The sequence below is a fragment of the Thermoascus crustaceus genome (genome assembly GCF_041956765.1).
Source record: "Thermoascus crustaceus strain CBS 181.67 unplaced genomic scaffold VTN00scaffold_11, whole genome shotgun sequence".
Classification (NCBI taxonomy): Eukaryota; Fungi; Ascomycota; class Eurotiomycetes; order Eurotiales; family Thermoascaceae; genus Thermoascus; species Thermoascus crustaceus.
The window spans coordinates 764841-780519 of NW_027192537.1; the positions used below are offsets into that span (position 1 = coordinate 764841).

Consider the following 15679-nt stretch of genomic DNA (forward strand, 5'->3'; position numbering starts at 1 on the left):
TGCAGCGTTGTAGCTCCTTCTGTGGAGTCAGAAAAATGATGATACCAACCAGCATTCCGCTCGCGAAGCTCAGATACCATCTTCAATCTGATTGTTTCCATTGTTTTCTTCGCCCATGTTCCAGTACAGAGCTCTACCACTTACACTACTGAATCCTACATATCTTTCGTCACCCCTCCCCTGCTGTCCAGTGGCTTGGCAGATTTTATTTTATACCCATGTGATTTTGAAGTATTAGAGGGTACCTGGAAACTATGATAGGTCACAGATTCTATGCAAAAGTGGCCCAGATTGCAATATAGCAAAACTGCAAGCTAGGTGGCTTGGACAGGAGGGAGGGGGTGCCGAAATATATGATTCAGTAGTTGCATATGATAGGAAGTTATCTAACCCCTTCTCGTTCCATAAACGAGAGTATTATGCGAATTTCTTGCCATTTGCTGTATATGATATAAGCTAGGAATCCAGTAACCAACATGATTTAATCCCTATGTGCTTAGAAAGCCTCTCAAGTTGGTCTAATTCCCTAATCTCCTTAATGCTGTCCCCATCTTAATGCTGTTTACAAACTGTGATTACTTCTAATACTCTCATTATTATTATTAAGCTTTCAAGTTGAACCTTATTAGCGGTATCCATAGTATGCTAGGTAATGAACCAAGAAATAAAGTATTTCCATTTGGCTCTTCTGTAAGATTCTCGTCTAAAGGCCTAAGGAAGTTGATCTCCTGAATATGACCCAAAGGGCCTTATCCTTGTCATCTAAATTAATTAATGACTGGTAATAAGAGGAATAGCGTGGTAAAGTCTGGGTCTAAATAAAAATATGATGCGGTGGTGTAGTTTCAAGAAATTGATTTTTGCAGGGATGAATATTTTTTCCCCTTGCCCACTCTCTTCATGTTATCATAGACTCGAGGCTTACTGTCCGAGTCTGATCCAAGTCACCTCTATGCCGAGTCTCTTTTGATGTCACCACCGTCTGCAGACGTTCCCATATCTCCATTTAACTCTCTCTAATCCTTGGTTCACCTCTTGACTTTCCTCTGAGTTCTAATAGATACCCCAGGTATAGCAAGAAGTATCGAGGTTCCATATGACCGAAACAAGCTCCCATAGTATCAACCGCGATGATCCTCTCATTACAACTTTCCGCGAACGTTACGATGGTAGTAACGTACCAACATTTCATTGCTTAGGTATAAGCAACCGCAGATACTGGACTAGGATTGATGATGCTTTCATTACATTTTCTTCGACGAAAACGGCCTTTCCACAATTATAGCAAATATGATATATCAAGGTCTGTCCACTCAGGGTGAGATACTCATAGATTGCAACACCACACATCACACTCTTAATCTGATAGTTGATCAAAAACCCTTGTCCATCATGATGAAGCAGATTCTAAGTTTATTCTTGGTGGCACTGTGCGGCGTTATTCCACTTGTAAACGCACAACTGGGCGCCTTGCAGAATCCGGGCGAGAGTCCCTTCCTCTTCCACGGAGTGGCCGTCATAACTCATGCGAACTATACCACTCAATGGCCTGGTGACAATACTATCGATGGGGCCAACTTTTATTGTTATGTAACGGACAAGGGCTACGTGACATTTGGATGGTAAGTTTGTCTCTGCCTCTCAAGCAGAGTGCATCAGTAAGTTGATAAACTCCGACAGGTGGCTGGAGCCCCAACCAGATACGGACTACTGGCATTGCCGCCCCGACTCACGCGCATATATGTGGTATGAATACGCAGACAAAATGAAAGGATGTGATGACAAGGGATGTAAAGCCCATGTGAAGAACTACCGCGTCTCCAACAACTCCAAGCCGGACTTTGAAACCGATTATGTGTTCACTACTGCCAGCCTTGCAGAACCAGAGGTAGGGCTGTTGGCAATCAGCTATTTTGACGAGAAGAAAGGAGCCTCTGCTGTGGGAACGCGTCATGTTCTATCCTCATCTGCTTCAACAGCTGCAGACTGTTGCAAGGCGCTCACTACGCTCAGAAATATGGTTAAAAAGTACAGTATCAAGTTACCATTTGAGCTCAACGACGTCTGCCAGAAGAAAAAGAACCCCTACAGTCCTTGGCTCCATTGGGGCCAACAACCTCTGCAGACGTGTGAGGATCTATCCTCAGATGAACTCTCCGAAACTGAGCTTCGTTGATTGATACAACGAATTAGGGTTGGTTTTCTTACAAGCCAACAATGCCTGTGGCCTGTGGTTACTATTTGGTTGGCAATGTTGCCAGGAGGATTGCACACCTGTACTTTGATCCATAGGTATCTTCTTATTTTCTTATTTCAATGGGAGATATCTAGCTCTTAACACCATGGTATCTCTGTAAATTTCAAAGGCCAGTACAGGTGGCATTCACTTCCTAAGATATGAGCAACTTGGGACTTTATTCACACAGAGGTTGAATGAGGGCAAATAATTCACATAAAAAAACTTTATACTTGGCAAGTTTAATGGCGGAGCCTCGCTTTAGGCCCTTATATAGATAAAGGTAGATAAGAGCTGCTCAAACATGGAATGGAACATATGCAAGGTGTATGCAGTCTAAAATAAAATAGAAGAGAGTTGGGGGTACGTAACTTTTTATTTACAATTTTATTTAATGCCACTGCACCAGCTTGCTGCCATATATAATACGGCGGCCTATATGTAACTACATCTTGAACAATGACATAACGCCACTTCACTGCCTCTAAAGAACATGTGGCCAATTAGAATATTACCTTTAATGTAGTGATAGGTAATATGCAGATTACATACCAAACTTAGAAGTAGACCATTCATGGTTGCCACCTTCAACATCGAGCATCTGCATTTCTCTGCAGGCATTGCTCATCTCCTCCTCACAGATATTTGCCGATCTTCCCTTGACCGCCGCACAATGCTTTTCAGAATCTAACAAGCAGAAGCATTTTGAATACTATTTAGATTGCTTTGCGATAAGAAGATCCAATAATAGGTAATTCTTTATGCTCAGAATAATGATTCTATCCGCATCACGCAAAGGCAGAGGTATATCTCGAAATGTCTTGACGCTGAAATTGACCTAGCATGACATACGAGGGGATGATTCAACAGGTGAGACGAGTGCAGCGTGACCGCCGACAACACAGTGGCCAACTCAAATCAATGTCCAGGCTAAACAGGCTTTGGCCAAAGCAGACTCTTGGACTGTGGTTCACCAGGCCATCACCCTATGTCAATGCCATCTCTACCTTGTGGGCACTAATATTGATGAGAAATTTCACACTAAACACACCTTGGAGGACCTTCAGCCCATGATACACTCCATCTGTATAATTAACGTGTTTCAGGATAACCTCCGCTGGTGGCGCTGTACTAAGAGCAAGACACTCGGTGACTTCAGCTAATTTTAGATTGCTGCACAGATATGCCTGTAGGGATACTATTACTCTTACTAGGCTTACTGCCGACCATGACGGAATGGAAGCCCGTGCAGAAACAACTTGAAGGTTGCATCCACACGGCTTCTACACGTTCTCAGCCAGCCACAGATCTCTGTAAACAACGCGAGTGGCTCCAAGACGGGCCGGGAATGCACACGTTGTTGATCTGTAAAAAGGATGCATATGCATTTTGGGCAATCTGTGCTAAACCATTCATCTACTCCCCGACGGTGACGCCATGACGACTTTTTATTATTCTATAGAGAATGTGGACAGCCCCTTACTTCATGTATTATTCTGGGGATAGGATACTGACGCGTCCCTCAGCTCTGGGAGAAATAAATATCATATGACAATCATATGCTCTATGAACCACCTTTATTTCTCTAGCATATATCGAAACCTGAAACGGTGGCCTTTGCTGGATACCCCTTTGCCTCATCTTCTAGGAGGCTCCTCATTACCGGCGGTAATAATCAAGTTTGCCATGATGGATGAGAAATCGCAACGCAGCCATATCGCCATTATCGGGATGTCCTGTCGAGTGGCCGGTGCTGATTCTCCCTCGGAACTCTGGGAGAAGTTAGCGGCCCGAAGGGACGTACGCAAAAAGATTGATCGATTCAACATCGATGGCTACTACAGTCCCCAAGGTGGAAAAGCCAAAGGGCTAACGAATGTTCAAAATGCCTACTTCATCAACCAGGATGTTGACCGCTTCGACAATACTTTTTTCGCGATCTCACCAGTGGAGGCGTCCGCGATGGATCCACAGCACCGAATTCTGCTCGAGGTCTCATATGAGGCGATTGAAAGCGCTGGAATTCCACTGCAGGATATTCAGGGAACGGACACAGCGGTGTATACCGGTAAGAAAGAATTCGCGGACCACATGACTTGCTTGGAGCGAGCTAAACGCTCACTGAGTGTAGGAATTTCGTGCAATGACTATCAAGCATCACTTCTCCGAGATGTGGACTTGATGCCTAAATATGCAGCAACGGGTATGCATAACTCGATGGCGGCAAATCGCATCAGCTATTTCTTCGATCTCCACGGGCCCAGTCTTACGATTGATACGGCATGCTCATCAACGATGGTTGCGTTGCATCAAGCGGTCCGCGGGCTCCAAGCGCACGAATCATCCATGGCCATTGTGTGCGGTTCACATCTGATCCTGAATCCTGAAATGTTTGTTCACATGTCCGAACTGGGCTTTCTCAGTCCTGATGGGAGATGCCGCAGTTTTGACGCCGATGGAGATGGATATGTGCGCGGCGAAGGGTGCCTGGCTCTGCTCTTGAAGCCACTGGAGCAGGCGGTCCAAGATAATGACCCGATTCGCGCGGTCATCAAAGGAACACGGTTAAACCAGGACGGTAAAACGCAAGGAATTACATTGCCTTCTTCGAAGGCTCAAAGGGAGAACCTGACAGCCTTGTATCGAAGCTGTGGCATTGCGCCCGGTACAGTTCAGTATGTTGAGGCACATGGGACCGGCACAGCAGCGGGGGATCCTATTGAATGTTCAGCATTGCGTGAGGTATTTGGACCATCGCACCTGGAGAACAAGTTGGTGATAGGATCCATCAAAAGCAATATTGGGCACCTTGAGTCCTGCGCGGCCCTCGCGGGTATCATCAAAACCGTCGTGTCTTTAGAGCGAGGCCTGATACCGGGACAAATGCATTATGACACGCCGAACCCAAAAATTCCACTCGATACCTTTACCATCCCAACGAGCGTCATCAAATGGCCGTCAAGTCCAGAGGGTGTGCGTCGAGCCGGCGTCAACTCATTTGGGTTTGGAGGCACAAATGGCCATGTCATATTGGAACAATACATTCAATTGCCGAGATGCTCTGCTCCTTATCAGCGACCCTACTTGTTCAAAATATCTGCGACCAACCTTACTTCGCTTCAAAAGTTGGCAGCGAAATACGCAAGATATGTCAACGATCACTCTCCCGACCTGGGGGATATGAGTTACACATTGTTGACGCGAAGGTCGACGTTCAGCAAAACATTTTACTTCACGGCATCCTCATCCGAGGGACTGAGCACGAAGCTCTCCAGCTTTGCATTGGGTGAGGCTCAGCCACTGTCTGGTTGCCGCCTTTCCTCCCGCAAAGTCCTGTTCATCTTCACCGGCCAAGGCGCTCAATGGTATGTAGTTATCCGTTCTGTCTACCTTACACCAACCTAATTGATAAACTGATTTAGGGCGCAAATGGGCAAACAACTCATTGAATGCAGTCCCCTGTTTTCTTCAATCATACACGAATGTGATCGTGTGCTCACCTCTCTCCCAAGTGCTCCCCAGTGGTCAATAGTGGGCGAAATACTCAAGCCAAGAGAGTCTTCTTGCATCAACAAAGCAGACTACTCACAACCTATCTGTACAGCTCTCCAAATTGGCTTGGTTGAGGTATGGAGATCCTGGGGAATTGAACCTACAGCCGTCGTGGGACATTCCTCGGGAGAGATCGGTGCTGCGTACGCTGCAGGGTTGCTCACGTTGAGAGATGCGATGACAGTCTCATTCTACCGCGGCCTTTTCCTCAATTCGCATGCGGGAGATAGCTCATCAAGGAAGAAAGGGGCAATGTGCGCAATTGGGATGGGGGAATCCGCCGCCCGGGAGCTTCTGTCTCCTTATCAAGGCCGCATCAGCCTGGCTGCTGTTAACGGTCCGACCAGTTGTACCATCTCAGGGGACGAAGACGCTGTGAATGAGGTGCATGATGTCTTAAAACTGAAGAGGGTCTTCTGCCGATTGCTTCGTGTAGACACTGGTGAGTCGATTCAGTTGCTTCTCCCAGTTTTTCGATTTCAAAATGGACTGAGGTGATAAGGAAAGCTAATCCGGCTGTATTTCTCTAGCATATCACTCACATCATATGGTACCACTCGCTGATCGATACATGGAAGCTCTTCGTGCCGCGGGCATCACTTCCTCCTCGACGCCAGCCAGGGTTGACATGTTTTCGTCCGTGACGGTGACGTCGCTGAAGGCGGAGAACTGCTCACCGGAATATTGGAAAGATAATATGGTTTCGACAGTGCAATTCACCGGAGCGCTTTCTGCAGCTGTTCAGAGACATGGATCTTTCGGTGCAGTCTTGGAAGTGGGGCCCCATCCTGCATTGAAAGGGCCAGCGATGGAGCTATTATCAAGTATTGACCACGGAGATGTCAAGTACTTTTCGTCGTGCATTCGGTACAAGTCTGATATGGAATCGCTGCTTGAGACCGTTGGGTACATGATCAATAGTGGTCTTGCAGTGGATGTCGCCGAGGTGAACAGCCCCGAACCTGGTGGTCAATACCAAGCGCGGGTCTTGTCAGACTTGCCAAGTTACTGCTGGGATCATTCTATCACTCATTGGGCAGAAACACGGGTCAGTCAACAAGTGAGGTTGCGACAGTTTGCCCGGCACCCACTGCTTGGGGCACGAATCGCTGGTGACAACCTCTACTCACGTAGTTGGAGGAACAATTGGAGAAGACAAGATTTAGAGTGGCTGCAGGAGATGCAGGTGAGTATATCTGGCCCGGAAATGCGTGTTGAGACGACTTTGTACGATAACTCCAAGAAGGATCAGGGAATTGGTTCCATGCCCGAATCTGCATTCGTGGTCATGGCACTCGAAGCCACTCGGCAAGTCGCTATTGAAGAGCCATCCTTACATGCTCTGCCCCTATCTCTGGAGAAGATTGAATTCCTCCACGAACTTTCGTTAGCCCAGCTTTCAGACGACGAAGAAAGTGGGATCGAGACCAGTTTCAACCTTCGCAAAGCGACAGAGAGCGAATACCACTTTGATATTGTGGCGGGTACCGGTTCGTTGTCGGCGAATTTGGAGAAGATCTGTTCTGGGAAGCTGCTTTTTCATTCGAAAAACAGTCTGGTGAAAAATCAATATCATCCTCTTCCATCTCAGGAGACTGGGATCGCGTCAGACTGTTACCAGGGGATAGAACTGCATCCAGCCATTCGCATACAATCAGCCACTGGGAACGACCTGAATGGGGAGATAACGGAAGATCTATACAACAAAAATATGGCGTACTTGAGTCCCTCACTGCTAGCCGCGTTGATGGATCTTCCTAAGAAAATGCTGGAGCGAGAGCCGGTTCCCTCCCGGTATCGGTTGCACTTTATTGCCCGTCTGGAAGTATCACCAGACAACTGGAAGCTGGGTCAGGGTACCTTTCATGGCCACACCATGAGAATCAACGAGACGCAAGGTGAAGGTAACCTGTACATCTCTGATAACTGCGGGGCTTTCCTTGTTCTTTCTGGAATGAACTGGAGGTTCGACGCCCTAGAACAGGAACCTCTTCCACTGGAGTCACTCTTTATTCGCCCGACTCTCTTACCTGATATCACACGCCTCACTCCTACAGCCTGCCTCTATATGGATGTGATACTGTCTTTGATATGTCATAAATGGCCTATGTGTGACATTGCTGTGACCGGGCTTGAGCACGGAGACTTGCAGTATTTCTTCTCAAAGTTACCAAGGGCTGATCAGCATTCTCGACCACAATTCCGCCGGGTCCACGTTCTGGGACACGATATTAAATGCACATCGCCCCGCGTGAAATCTGTGGAGAGCTTCAACAGCAACCTGCAGTATCATCTTGTGATTGCAGCAGTGGATTCTTTGCGACAGAGGACCGTCCCGTTGCACCCCAAGGCCATCGCTTGCGTCAAACTTGATAGCGAAGCCGACCACGAATGGTTCAATTCTCATTTCACATTGCTATGCCAGGTGGATGACATGAAGTCTGGAACCTGGTTTCTCGGACGGAACAACGTTATGTCAGACGAGGAGAGTCCAAAACAGGAGGCTTTAGTCCTACAATGGACAGAGACACGATGCAAAGATGCTTACGGTTCTTTCCACCCGGTAAGCTTCGACTTGGACGCTATCCGAGAGGCTGTAGGACATCACGATGCATCTGCGGCACTGGATGTGATTGTTCAGGATATTGGCGCAAAATCCATGCTTCTCGACACCAAAGGAGACATGCTCCTTCCATGTCTGCAATACTTAGTGCCGCGGGCAAAGAGCCTGCTCTGGGTGTCCAACCAGACGACGATCCATCCTTTCGCGAACGTCGCTGGAAGCTTTTTGCGGACTCTTAATTCCGAAAATCCGTCGATGAAAGCTGCCAGTCTAGTTTTTCGCGGGGAATATAGCCCCACATTCATTGGAAGGACAATTCTAGAAGTCTATCAGGATTTGATCCGCGGAGAAAATGAAGTGGAGATGGTGGTGCAAGACTCCCAGCTTCATATTCTTCGATACCACCCTGATGACGAACTCGCTGCATCGGTTGGGTTGATAGCCCCCAGACCCTCTGACGAAGGTCTTGGGACCACAATATCGTATGAATTACTCCCTGCCAGTCCCAATGAAGCGATCGTTATCTCCAACAGAGGTCATGGTATAGAAAAGCCGCCTCAGGGTACAGCCCTCGTGGCGATCAAGTCATCTGTCGTCGATTGCTGGGACACATTACGATTCGCCGCCATGAATCATGCTTCCAAGACCTGGGGTGGATTTGGCCATTTCTTCGCGGGTACTGTGATTGCCAGTGGCTGTAGCAAGTTGCCACCAGCATCTCAAGTCGTCGGCTGGCACAATGGTACTCATAAGGCAACAATCAACGTTCCAATCTCACAGATATGGTCCTATCCGGCCGATATCCCCTTTTCTCTGGGCGCTTCTCACTTTGCCGCACATGCCATTGCATTTGCAGCAGTGCAAGGAACCGCAAGGTGCTTACCCTCTGAGGCAGTGAAGATTGGAGTGTCCGGGATCCTGGGACATGCTATCCGCAACGTCTGCCGTCATTTGGGCATAATTACCGATTATCACCATGAGGCTCGTAAAGTCTTCACTGTGGAACTCGACCCCAAGGATGGATTGCTGGTGGATTGTCTTTCTGTTGACGTGGAGACCTACCTGAGAAGTCAGCCTTCCAAGGCTCTAGCAAGCATATTCTCATGTGAAGAGTTTGGTCTAGACACCGAAATCTCGGAGTTTTCACTGGGCCAGTACCAACAGGCGTTGCAGAACGCTGCGCGTAGCCCAGTGTCTACTGTTTTGGTCCATGATCAAACCCAACAAAGCGTCCGGGGAGATATCGTCGCCTATCGGCCTCCTCGAAGCCTCTTCCGGGACGATGGTGCGTATGTCTTGCTGGGCGGTTCAGGAGGACTAGGTCAATACCTTGCTCGATGGATGGCGAAGAATGGGGCCCGGCACTTAGTGATCATCAGCCGCAGTGGCATGAGACCGGACGATGAGGAGGCCTTGCGTGCAGCAATGGAACAGGTAGGTGCCATCCTAGAGGTTCACAGAGCTGACAGCACCGTTCACCAGAGCCTGGACAGCGTGATGGGCTCAATACGAGAGCGGACGAGTATTATCGGCTGCATGAACCTGGTTATGGTTCTGCAGGACAGCCCTTTCCTGACCATGTTGCCTGGACAGTGGGACACCGCTCTTCAGGCAAAAGTGAAATCTACGTTGAACCTGCACCTGACGACACAAAAGGATCCGCTGGATTTCTTCATCATGTTTTCTTCCATCGCATCGATTGCTGGCAATATGGCCCAGGCAAACTACGCAACCGGAAATGCCTTCCAAAATTCCATGGCAGAGTATCGCAGAGCGCAAGGCTTAACCGCAATTTCCATCGCCCTCGGCGTCATGACTGGCATTGGCGTTCTGACGGAAGAGGACGACCTCTTGAGGAATTTCGCTCAGAAAGGCATGCGTCTCCTCAGTCCTGAGGAGCTGTGTAAGATTGTCGAAGCAGCTGTATATGAGTCAAGACACTCGACTCGTTCTATGATCAGCGTGGGCTTTGAGATGTTCGAGACAGTCGATGGAAAGGTCCAATGTAGAGATGATCAGAGCCAGTTGTTCTGGACAGAGACCGCCGAATTTGGCTTTCTCTTCGATCATCGGCCTGGAACCTCGGACACTTCGCAATCTGCCTCCTTACGGGACAGGCTCGGGAGCAGCAGCTTTGAGAACGGTCAGAAAATTCTGCTTGCCGAATTCCTGGTATTCTTGGGACACACACTGGGGTATGAAGTGTCTATGTTCGATGCCAGCCTGCCTCTAGCAACCTACGGGTTAGACTCACTGAACGCTGTCGCCTGTCGGTTTTGGTTCTTCAAGGAGCTTGCAGTCGATGTCCCAGTTTTTGATATTCTGGGCTGCAGTTCGATCTACCAGTTGATTGGGGACATTTACGAGAAACTCGCCCCTGAAAATTCAGATATCTCTGCAATTCGTCTCCCAGTGCCCGCAGCAACTCCAACAGAATCTCTGACCGCCCGGCCACTATCCCAGTCACAGCGACGACTTTGGTTCTTGCAACGTTTGTTGGACGACAAGACCGTCTATAACCTACTTCTCGTGTGTCACATTTCCGGCACTGTGAACGTACCGGCATTTGTGAAAGCCTGGTCAACCCTGATTCGGCGACATGAGATACTCAGGTCCAGGATTGCTGAAACAGCCAATGGACTGCAACAAATTCCCAAGGAACATGCCCTCTTTAACCTTGTGGAAGTTGAAGCGACCGGGTCCACCGACCAAGGTGTGGTGGAGGAAATCACTATAACTGCCCGAAACCATGTATTTGACCTTGATGCCGGAGAGCTAATCCGGGGTTGGTTGATAAAGTCCCCACTGGGATGGAAATTCTTCCTCGCATCTCATCATCTCGCATGGGACCGTTCATCCGTTCCTGTAATCTTCAAAGAGACCAGCGCTATCTATCAGAACCTTATCGCTGGCAAGTCCGCTGAAGAAGCCTTGCCACCCGTTCCTTATCAGTTCATCCACTACACGCTGTGGCAGAACCAATGCCTGAGCCAAGAAGGCCTTGTACAGCGCTCATTAAGCTATTGGAAGACTCAGCTGGATGGCATCCCCAACGCCATTTCTCTGCTGCCGTCGGCTTCCACATCCTCCAGGCCGATGGTGAAGCAATACAACACTGACTCCATGATGCTTATCTTGGATGCAGCCCTGACTCACCGTCTCAAAGGATTCTGCAAACATCGAGCAATTACCCCTTTCATGTTCATGACGGCTTGTCTTAGTATTCTTCTTCATCGTCTGATCGGGGACCGTGATATCCTCATTGGAATTACGGATGGAGATCGTGGGCACACCGAGTTCGATAACCTCGTGGGGTTTACCGTCAATATGTTAGCATTACGCTTCCGCTTCGAGCGAGATCTGGGCTTTTCAGACTTTCTGGACGAGGCGAAACAGACTTGCTTCGATGCCTATAAACATCGTTTGGTACCCTTCGACTACCTTCTTCAACAACTCGATGTGCCGAGATCCACGAGCCACAACCCTATCTTCCAGGTCATGGTCAACTACCAGATGAAAGCTGCCTTTCCTCAGTACGATTATGGGACGTTCAAATTTACCAAATATGATCACTACAATGCACGCTCGCAAACAGACTTCTATGTGGACGTGGAAGAAACAGAGAAAGGTGAACTTGATTGTATTTTCTACTTTGACACGGCGCTTTACACTCATGCTGCCATGACCAATTTGGCTCACCTTTACGAGACGTTGATCGGAAACATTCTGGCACTGGACGGACAGAGCAGCCTCAAGGACATCAGTTTGATGACACCGGCAGACCGGGAGTTGGCGCGCAAGACGTTGCAACCTGAACACGCAGGCTATCCATCTCTCGAGGAGCTCAACAATGATCTGTTCTTGGATCTGCTCGATAAGGCAGTCCAAAAAACGCCTTCGAAAACAGCTATTGTGGATTCTGGCCGCTCGATGACTTACTCGCAGCTGGATTCAGGTAGTAATGCCGTTGCCAACTTTATCATCCATAAAGGAGCGCAAATGGGAGACCGCATCGCCCTATTCTGCGAACCCAGCTGTTCCATGATTGTAGCTCTCTTTGGAATCGTAAAAGCTGGATGCGTCTACGTACCTATCGATTTGGAGTTCTCGCAGGAACGGGTCGAGTTCATGGCCGAAGATGCTCAATTTCGGATGGCGTTGGTTGGCACTTGGAATGGGGCAGTACGCGAGAAGTTTTTTTCGTCCAAAATAGATGGACTGCCACTCTATGAGATCGGAACCACATTGAGGGAAGGGTCGTGCGACCGTCCAGCATTAGCAAGGGTAGTGAATGCCCAGGATAACTTCTGTTGCCTCTTCACCAGTGGGACGACCGGAAGGCCCAAAGGCATCTACGTCGCACAGGGGCCATTGAGATATCAGATGGAAGGCTACCATCGGGCTTTGCATACCTCAAGCGATGACCATCTGTTGCTGGCTTCAGCCCTCGCGTTTGATGTGTCTCTCGCCTCGATCTACGGTTTTGTCCTGCACGGAGCAACTCTGTACATTGCCTCGCGAGAAGAACTGCTGTCCCCAACCAAGATGGTCGACACATTGGTGGACAACAATATCTCGTCCCTTATCATCACGCCCACCCAAGCGAAGCTTATTCTGTCGGCTACGAACTCCAGCCGACTGCACTCGTGGAGCAGCCTGCGGAGCTTATGTTTGGCAGGAGAGCAATGTGCGCCATGGCTGGTGACCAAAATCTATGATTTGCACTTGCCACATGCCTCAGTCTATAACGGCTATGGCCCGACTGAGAGCACAGTCGTTAACTCCATCATCCGGTAGGTCCCAGCGATCAATGTACCACACTGTTGCTAACCTTCGGCACAGATTCGATCCAGAGGAGGTGCGGGGCGGCGTCGTCCGCGTAGGCAGTCCGATATTTCCCTCTCGCTTCTATATTCTGGACGAGAATATGAATGAGGTCCCTCCAGGCATGTCCGGAGAGCTCTATATTGGTGGTGCCACCGTCAACAAAGGCTACCTTAACCGACCGGAACTGACCGCAAGAGCCTTCAAGGTCGACCCCTGGGCCCCACAGGAAGAGGTTGCAGCAGGGTTTGGGCGACTGTACCGAACTGGCGATTGCTGGCGCCTGAATGGGGATGGGAAGCTATACATGGACGGACGGATTGGCGGAGATCGACAGGTCAAGATCCGCGGGATGAGAACAGAGCTGGACGAGATCGAGCATGCAATCTGGAATGCGTGCAAGTTGCAAGGGCTGACGCAAATATACCAGGTTACTCTTGTCGCGGTCCTGTACTACAAGACCGGCGACTTTGATGGTGTCCTGGCCGCATTTTTGGCGGCTCCAGATATCGCTTCTCAGGATTCCATTGAACAGCAGAAGGTCAGGGCCGTGATCCTCTCGGAGCTACGCGCAGGGCTCCCACGGCACATGTGTCCGACATCCTTGGAGTTCAGGGCCGATCTGCCGCTATCGGTATCCGGGAAGTGCGATTATAAAACAATGCTCTCCTGGTCTCCCCCACCGGCCAACAGCACAACAGGTGATGACACGCTGTGCGTTGAGTGCGAATGCTTCAATCAGCTTCAGGAACAAATCGCAAATATTTGGACTCGAGTCCTGGGCAATGCAGCGCCTGCTGCTCTCACTCCTTCCGATGATTTCTTTGCTATCGGTGGCCATTCCTTGCTCCTGTTTAACGTCCAGAAAGGCTTCGAGGAGGACTTTGGCATCGCTATACCTCTCATCGAGTTTTTCTCACATACAACCATCGCTGGCCAAGAAGATCTAGTAACTGCGCGAATGGATGCAGGAAAAAACATTCCAACTGGCGCCGATCCTGCTACTACTACCGCTCACATTGACTGGGACATGGAGACCGCTCTACCAGCGGAGTTCCCTGACGAGATTTCTTTTACCCCAGTGACCACATTATCCAAGGAATCGATGGCAGTCACTGGCGGATGTACCATGACTGGCGCTCATTTTATTCATCACGTCCTCAAGACTACCTCATCCAAGATCCACTGTCTCGCCATCGAGGCGGAGACAGATCAGGATGCAGCGAGCAGGGTTCTCGAAACTCTGAAACATTGGAACCTGTATTCCGATGATGTGGCTGGTGTATTTGAGAGCCGAGTAGTTGCGCATTCCGGTTCTCTCTCTCACTCAACCTTGGGTCTATCACAGGGTCAGGTCGAACAGCTGGACGCCGAAGTCACCGAGATCTATCATTTAGACTCCGATGTCTCCCTACTCAAGAATTACGAGAGTCTGTTCGATACCAACGTGGGCTCCCTGAAATTCCTAATTTCCCTTGCCACCCGAACGGCGAACGACGTGAAGCCGATCCATTATCTTTCAACGTGGGGTGTGCCTCACCTCCAGACGTGGAGGAGCACCAGAACCGCCAGCCCGCAATGGGAAACCGGCCCGGTGGAAATGACCAACATGCGACCGGGACCAGACTCCAGCCTGGGTTACCTCCGATGTCGCTGGGCGTGTGAGATGCTTCTGTATCAAGCAGCCAAACGGGGGCTTCCCGTATCGATCTTCCGGGCATCCATGTGTACCCCTTCCCCAGAAACCGGCACCCCCCTTCCCCGGAGTGACATCAACCGAAGAATCCTCGTCGCTAGTCTTCTCACTGGCCTCGTGCCGGACTTTAGCAGCAATCGCGGCGGCGGCATGAGTTGGATCACGGCTGACTTCCTCGTCCGGAGTATGCTGCATCTCTCTCAAAGAACGACAACAACAACAATGCGCCGGTTTAGCGTCAACGTCAACAGGGCCCAGATCTACCAAGTCGTACCTCCCCGGCACACCCTCTATAACCAACTTCCAAACCTGCTCAATAATGGGACGGCAGGAGGGAAAACCCATCTGAAGGTTGTGCCGCCGAAGGAGTGGTTCACCGCATTACGCTCTTTTTCGCAGGACCCGGAGATACTGATGCACGCTACCGTTCTAGAGGAGTGGCACTCCTCGGGTTGGGTGCCCTTCCAGCTGGAAGCAACTGAGACGCTTCGGCTGCTTGAACAGGAAGCTGGGATCGCTCCGACCGTGGTGGACGGCCAGCTATTGCAGGCACTCGTGATTGGGGATGGGAAGTTTTAGATTCATTCACCTAGGTTAGATTAGGTAGATATTCAGGTCTAGTACTACAGGCGTCTCATTGTATGTATTGTATATAGTGATTGATGAGATAGATAGGAATCTGTTTTTTTTTTTCCTAACATATACGGCGATTGCGATATATATACAGTTAGTTACCTGACAGAAGTTTTCAGAGAGAGATTTTACATTAAAGTGCACCTCACCTCCAATCTAACACCCATTCACATTC

At 49.4% G+C, this 15679-nt stretch overlaps 2 protein-coding genes across 2 annotated transcripts; both read left to right on the forward strand.

Annotated features, from left to right (window-relative positions):
• Window positions 1-1392: 1392 nt before the first annotated feature.
• On the forward strand, window positions 1393-2176 carry VTN00DRAFT_2984 (uncharacterized protein; the record flags this gene model as incomplete). Its single annotated transcript, XM_069429250.1, has 2 exons — window positions 1393-1622; window positions 1681-2176. The coding sequence occupies 2 exons, from the start codon at window positions 1393-1395 to the stop codon at window positions 2174-2176; spliced, it is 726 nt and encodes a 241-aa protein (XP_069283396.1).
• A 1749-nt stretch (window positions 2177-3925) lies between these two features.
• VTN00DRAFT_2985 (uncharacterized protein) lies at window positions 3926-15450 on the forward strand (the record flags this gene model as incomplete). Its single annotated transcript, XM_069429251.1, has 4 exons — window positions 3926-5601; window positions 5659-6230; window positions 6367-13144; window positions 13194-15450. 4 exons carry the CDS (start codon window positions 3926-3928, stop codon window positions 15448-15450), a joined length of 11283 nt encoding a protein of 3760 aa, XP_069283397.1.
• Between the last annotated feature and the right edge of the window lie 229 nt (window positions 15451-15679).